The sequence below is a fragment of the Thamnophis sirtalis genome, unplaced genomic scaffold, assembly GCF_051295495.1.
Source record: "Thamnophis sirtalis isolate CommonGarterSnake01/CBP01778 unplaced genomic scaffold, rThaSir2_p1.2 scaffold_3, whole genome shotgun sequence".
In the NCBI taxonomy this organism is placed as follows: Eukaryota; Metazoa; Chordata; class Lepidosauria; order Squamata; family Natricidae; genus Thamnophis; species Thamnophis sirtalis.
Window position 1 is genome coordinate 19956558 of NW_028261383.1, and position 6785 is coordinate 19963342.

General features: G+C 46.9%; 1 protein-coding gene across 1 annotated transcript; it reads right to left on the reverse strand.

Moving 5' to 3' along the window:
• Positions 1–32: 32 nt before the first annotated feature.
• LOC148047422 (zinc finger protein 202-like) lies at positions 33–2731 on the reverse strand. Its single transcript, XM_087708052.1, has 5 exons — positions 2234–2731; positions 1861–1978; positions 1659–1741; positions 683–809; positions 33–76 (listed from the first exon to the last, which is right to left on the reverse strand). Exons 1-5 carry the CDS (start codon positions 2678–2680, stop codon positions 33–35), a joined length of 819 nt encoding a protein of 272 aa, XP_087564178.1. The 5' UTR covers positions 2681–2731.
• Between the last annotated feature and the right edge of the window lie 4054 nt (positions 2732–6785).

Consider the following 6785-nt stretch of genomic DNA (forward strand, 5'->3'; position numbering starts at 1 on the left):
TGCAAAAGAAACATTCCTAAGATAAGAAAGTGTTAGAATTCATTCCGGACGTTTTGTGTGAAAGGCAGTTTCTGTTCTGGAACACAAATACACAGGAATGATTTTATCTTCACACTAAGAAACATCTTTACGGCTTGATGGTCATAAATGCAGCTTAGTGTAACAAACAAGATGCGAACCAACTTCTCCCACACACACATGCCTCAACCTCCTCTCTCCCCCCTCTAAATGCCATAAAATTTGTAATCCTTTGTTCTCCTTTTGCTCACCCTTTCGCTATGAAGTGATTTATGATTGGTTTATTTTGTAGAATGCTGTGATCTTTTTACTTGTACCATGTGATACGCTTCTCTCTGATGACGCTGTAATTAACTTGTTTTTCTAAATAAAAAGAGCGTTCTGTGGACACAGAATAAGCCATTTTCACCCAGACCGTTGCTTTGTGTCTTATTGGGAAAACTGTCTAGGATTGGAATCGTGAATTTGGTCCGCTGTTTGGAGAGACCTCTGCATTTCTGCAGACATTGTCTCTTCACACATACACACATACAAACACATATATAAACAGCTCGTTACATCTACTCCCTTATTTCACTTCATCTATTTTTTTAAAATAACATCTAATTCCCCTCTCTGACCCTGTAACTTTTCTCTGTTTCTGAGCAGAGATGGGGATTCTTACCCAGAGAAGCCAAATTCCTCGAATTCTCCAGCATGACTTCCCCATGGAGAGCTTTTTGGGCAGCATCCAGTTGAGACCACTCCTCCTCGGAGAAATACACGGCCACGTCGTCCAAAGACACAAAATCCTGAACAAGGAAACAAGTTTCCCTATTAACAGATAATCCCAAACATAATTTGGCAGTTTTCTTCCACCAATTCAAGGAGATGCAACAGGTACAATGGACATCTTGTGCAGAATTCAAAATCTCACAGCTTTTGGCTAACGGGACAACTGAAGTTTGCTGCAGGACCTGAGATACCTTTCAGTGAAGGGAACTAAAAAAAGTCTTCTGGGTAAAAATGGTGGTTAGGTATTAAACCTACTACTTATCAGTGGCTCCAATTCTTTGTAGGTTGGGCAGAGCAAAATACTGGTGAAACCCACCCTGAAATTTTTGCCAATGGCTTACTTTATCCAGTGAGGGAGCAACTCTGCCCCCATTTCACACCTTCATGGAAGTGTTGGGTGAAGTTGCAATGGTAGATGACAATGGCCCTGGGGGACAGAAGGAAGATTTCCGGTTGAGACAACATCTGGTCAGGGAAATCTAAGCCTGAAGAAGGAGGGTGGAGAAAGCTTATCAGAAGGAACAGGTAGGTTAAACCGAGTGTGAAATTTTAATGACCTGATCCAAATGTGTGCTGCTTAGAAACCGCAATACTATACACCAGCGGCCCCCCCAATGTTTTGGGCACCAAGGACTGGTTCCGTGGAGAGGTTTTTCCGCAGACCAGAGGGGGTTGGGGTGTTTCATTGTTGGCTTCATCCTGTGAATGGAGCTTCGCTTCTTTGAGTGGCCCAATTTCTGGCATGGTGCACACCGGTGCTGTTCCACGGAATGGGAGCTGGGGACCCCCTGCTGTACCCTGAACTCCAGCACAAAATGAAACCCATCTAGGTTTCATGAATCTTTTCTGGTGTTTCTCCTCCTTACCTGAAGCCCAGGTTCAGCTACTCTTTCAGCTCCACCACAAAGACGAGGGGATTCCAAAAAGACCAAGGACTGCTTTCTACTCTCTGTGTGTGAGAGAAAAACGGTGGAAGCAGATTATTTAAAGAGAGGGATTCTAATCAAGAGGAGCAAGGAAGAAGCTGAATGTTGAAATCTCACACCACACGGAAAGAGCTTCCGTTACCTGATGTCCTGTCCTGACTTTGATTTTTCCGGAAGCTCTCCCTGAACAGCAGCTCTTGAGAAGTTTTGGATAAATATTTCTTTTCCTTGGCATACTCAGTCACCGCTTCCAAGGATTTCTGGACACAATGCGACACGAGGAAGAAGGGAAGAGCAAAGAGATAAAAATGAATTATCATACTGCATCCTCAACCTAGCAGACCCCAATGTCTATCGCTGAAGCAGGAAACTGAGAATGTAAGAATAGCCCCAAATATATCCTCTGGAAGAAGAAAAAGGGAACAACTGGCTTAGGAGCTCATAATCCCCCAAAACTGACAGAAAGACAATTTGGGGAATTCTGTTTTAGAGCTGCTAAGACTACATTCTCTCACCTGCAACTCCTCTTGCATCTTTTCCTCCTCCTGAGTCAGCAAGAAACCCTCGGCCAGGGCCACCGCCTGGGAACTGCTCTCCGCTCCACACTCCCGCACCCATTGCTCCATCTCTGGGGGAAGGACAGCCAGGAACTGCTCCAGGAGCACCAGGTCCAGCATCTGAGCCTTGCTGTGTTTTTCCGGCTGCAGCCACTGACGACAAAGGAGGTGAAGCTGAGAGCAAACATCTCGGGGACTCTTCCCCTCCTGGAACTCCACTTTTCTGAAGTCACAGCATTGAACCTCTGAACTCCTGGCTGCAGCTTCTTGGCTCTTCTGCCCAAGACTTGCCCCATTCTTCCCACAGCTCCCAGGCTGAGTAACTGGAGGGCCTTTCCCAACGTCTGCATGTGCTTGCCACTGTCCCTCCATCTTCTCTCTGGTCTTCAAAGCTGCCAAGGCCATTCAATCCTCTTCCCTCACAAGGTCCTTCAGTCTCTGGAGGAATCAGGAAAGACTTCTATCTTACATATGTGAAATGGAAAACAAGTGAAACTTCCAGAAATGCAGCTTGACCAACTGAGCAGCCACAAAAACCCAAATAAGAAATTCTTAGGAACCTACCAATATCTGGGAAGTGGGAGGGACATTTTAGTAGGTAGGCTGATTTATCTTTGTGTGGAGAAAAATATGTAGTAAGCTTCTAAATCAACTTCTGTCAAGGACTAAAAGTATTGGATAACTACATTTAAAATATGTATCTATATCTTAATGATGCATTCAAATAATTTTGAGGACTGTTTTCAATGTTAAAAACAACCTCTGTACCATCCAGATGATAAGAAAAGGCACATCATTTCCCACTTTTAGCCTAATCCAGTCTTTCTTCAAACTTGGCCAACATAAGATGTATGGAATTAAAAGTCCTGGCATTTACATTGGCCAAGTTTGAAAAAAAACAGTGGCTTACAGAGCACAGGTAGTCCTCAGCTTACAACAGTTCATTTAGCGACCGTTCAGACACTAAAAAGTGACTTATCATTTTTCACACTCGTGACTGTTGCAGCATCCCCACGATCACATGATCAAAATGCAGATGCTTGGCAATTGATTCATATTTATGACTGCTTGCCCCTCCCCAGGTCATGGGCACTGTTCCCTCTAAGGTGCGCGGCTGCACAGCCGCGCAAATGGCAAGAAAACACCGCGCAGGACCTTTCAACTCCCGCACAGTGATTTCCACAGGCTCCGGAACCTGGGGAGGAGGTCCTTTGCAGGCCGGACTAACTGCTGCTGCCTCCTCCTCCTCTAACAGCACCGCCGGATTTGCTGCCCGGTGCTGCGGTTTTGAGGAGCCTTTGAGGCTACGAGAGCCAGTAGGAAGGTGGCGGAGGGGCGGGAGCAGGAAAAAAAGCCCCGATAGCCTGTGGGAGATAGGGAAGTAGGCATTAACAGTAAGTTTCTAAAGGATAACTCAGCACGAAGGAAGCCGAGGGAAGGAAGCCGTTTTCTAGCGAACGGAGTTTCGGAGAGAGGAGAGCCAGTCCGGGACAACCTTCCCCCCCACTTCCCTCTCTGTTGTTTCCCCCCCCCCCTCGCTCCATTGCAAGACTCACCCAGAGCCTGCAGGGAAGGGCCGCGCTTAACCCTGAGAATCGCCAAATTTGGCTCCGTTTCTGTCTTGCCTAGGCAGCAAAGGAGGAAAAAAGAAGCAGGAAGTCCTGGCAGGTGACAAAGGGAAGGATTTAAAGAAAGCCCGATTCCACCCCGCTATCATTTACCCAGGCACTCCAGCCCCTTCCTCGGGAGTTTGAGACATCCCCCATCATCCTGTAAGGATTCCCCCCTCCAAAGACGCCCCCTCCTCAAAGAATTTCCCCTTCAAAAGAATTAACAAGAAAAGACGCCTCTATCAAAAGGGGGAAATTTTTTCCTGAAAATAAGAAACAATCCATGCCTCTCCCTTGGTGTCTCCATCAGCGATAGCAATAAATAGCCTCAGGCACTATTTACACCTCCAAAGCAGCGGCCCCCAACTTTTGGGGCACTGGGACCGGTTCCGTGGGTAGAGGTTTTTCTGTGGACCGAGGGGGATGGGGGGGGCGTAAATTTGGTTGCTCTCTGGATCTCGTGGATGGGGCTTTCCTTATTTGTGTGTCCGAGTTTCTGGCATGCTGTGGCCCGGTTCTGATCCACAGACGGGGGTTTGGGAGCCCTGCTCTAAAGACCTCAAGCAGCTAGGCACCAGCAAACTATCTCTCTGCCTCATTCATGAGTATGAAGGCTCAGACGATGGAATATATGCACAGATGAGGCCCTGGGGATCGGAGGAGATAGGACCCAGGTGTGGATGGAAGAGATGAGAGTGAGGAATATGAATTCTGATGAAACGTTTTCTCTTGTCTTCATTTCTTTGCCTCGACAATTAAGAGCTTCGCTCCTTTTCTGTCTCTCACTGCAAAGGGAGGCATGGAAGGGGCGGGAGGGTTGCTGCCTCAGACAAAAGTTTTAAGCTGCATTTACTTTTCTCTGTGGAAGGAGGGGGTGGCGGTGGAGCTACCTCAGATAAAAACTGTGCTCTTTTATTCTGCTCTGCAATCGGAAGTGGGTGGCCGCACATTAAGAGGAAGACAAGTTAGCATCTTAAAACCAATAGCCAGTTAGATTAGGAACTAGAACAGCTTGTTTATTAAAAAAAAAACCCACAAGAACATATCACACCTTGTGTTCCTGAAATTATCGGCTTCGAGACCAAGCAAGAGCACAGGTTTGGAGACGAAAATTACCCAAAGCCGCAAACAGACCGCCTATTTTACAAAGCAGACAAAGCAGATAAAAAACCCTTTTAAATGTAAATCCCCATCTGCTTTCAGAGACCGCCTTCAAATGCTCCAAAGGCCTACTCATAGCACTCCATGTGGCTGGAATGATTTGTAAAAGCAGAGTCCTGGGCTCCTATGATCTGTGACTGTCTGACAAGCCAAATCAACGTGGAAACCAAATGCATTGAACAGCCTGTTACTAATGTAATGTTAGGGTATTTAAATGTAGTAGCTGGACCAATGCGGTTGTGCATTGAGCCAGAAGACACAGATTTAAATGATTGGTTGGAGAGGGCTGGCCCCTTCATGAGGCAATCTGTACTGTGATTGGTTGCTGTTGGTATGGAGGAGGAGTTTCCATTGTTTTCCCGCCTTTTTCTTCTGCATGCCCTGTAGGCTCTGTCATTGGCCTCCTGATGCTCCTGCTAGCCAGACTGTCTTGTTTCTCCTCATAACCCATTGATATTTTTTTTAAAAAATAGAATATTTTATTGGCCAAATGTGAATGGACATGCAAGGCATTTGTCTCTGGTGCAAAAAGTCTCAGTGTACAAACAACAAAGTAATATAATCATAATATTGATACTAATAAGAGATGGCAGCAGAAAAGATGTTATATAACACTTTTAATTAAGTGGGTACCTTGAATAAACATAACTTTGAGTTTCAAATAATACTGATTTCATTGTTGTCTTAGGTGACATCTGTGAAAAAAATTCAGGTGCTCAGGCATGAAAATGTGCCGCTCAAACACTACTTTTCTGCTCACACTGAAAAAAAATTAGAGGGAACATTGGTCATGGGATCACCAATTTTGGGCTCAATGGTGATTGCAAGTTGAGGACTACCTGCATATAGTGTGAATGGTGCATCCCAGCCTGCATTTCCACCTCAGTTCATGTAACCCTTTCTGGTGACAGTGGAGGAAAGCGGGGAAACAGGAAAGTGAGTTCGAATCCCTGCCCACCTTGAAGCCGGGTGAGACTTCGGCAGTCGCTTCTCTCAGCTTAGAAAAGAGGAGGCCCTTTTGAAAACGGGGCCAATAAATTTGCAGGAAATTGTCCAGGAGTTGGAGGCACCAACCTGCTTTGCAAAGCCGACCCCCTCCTCCGCCCCGCGCCTAGCAGTTTCCCCCCCCCAAGGAAATGGAAAGTAAATGGGCCATCTTGATTTTCCTCCTGGAGGCAACGCATCGAGTCCGTAGCTCTTGATTTCTTCCCTGCCTGTCCCGTGCATGCATTGCACAGAGCGGCAGGGGAACATGGGTCCGAATGATGAAGTTTTGCGTTTCTCCACGCACGGTCCAGCCCGTGAAAGAACTCCCCCCCCCCCACCGCACTTACTGAACTCCGGAGTCAGGTCTTGGTCTCCCTCCGTGCAAGGCTTCTTTGCAGCCTCTTGGACTCCGGGAAAGCCTCAGCCTAAGAGAAGCAGAGCGAGCAGAATCGGACACCGGAGAAATGGCTGATAACGCTTTCAAAACTTTTCTGGAAAAAATGCACCGGGCAGAATGTGCGTTTCTTGAGCTCGCAAAAGAGGCAAGCGCATGCTCAGTTCCCTCCAGAGAGCAGCTGCGGGGTGAGTGGGTGGGTGTGTGCTCCCCGGCTTTTCCAACGGTTCCTGAGGGAGCCCCCTGGTGGACTGTGTGCGCAATGCCAAGAGGACCCTGCAAGGGCTGATGAGAGATCACGTTCTATTGGGCTCTGGGAATGATGGGCATTAGAGTAAAAGGGGTTGGGAGAAATATC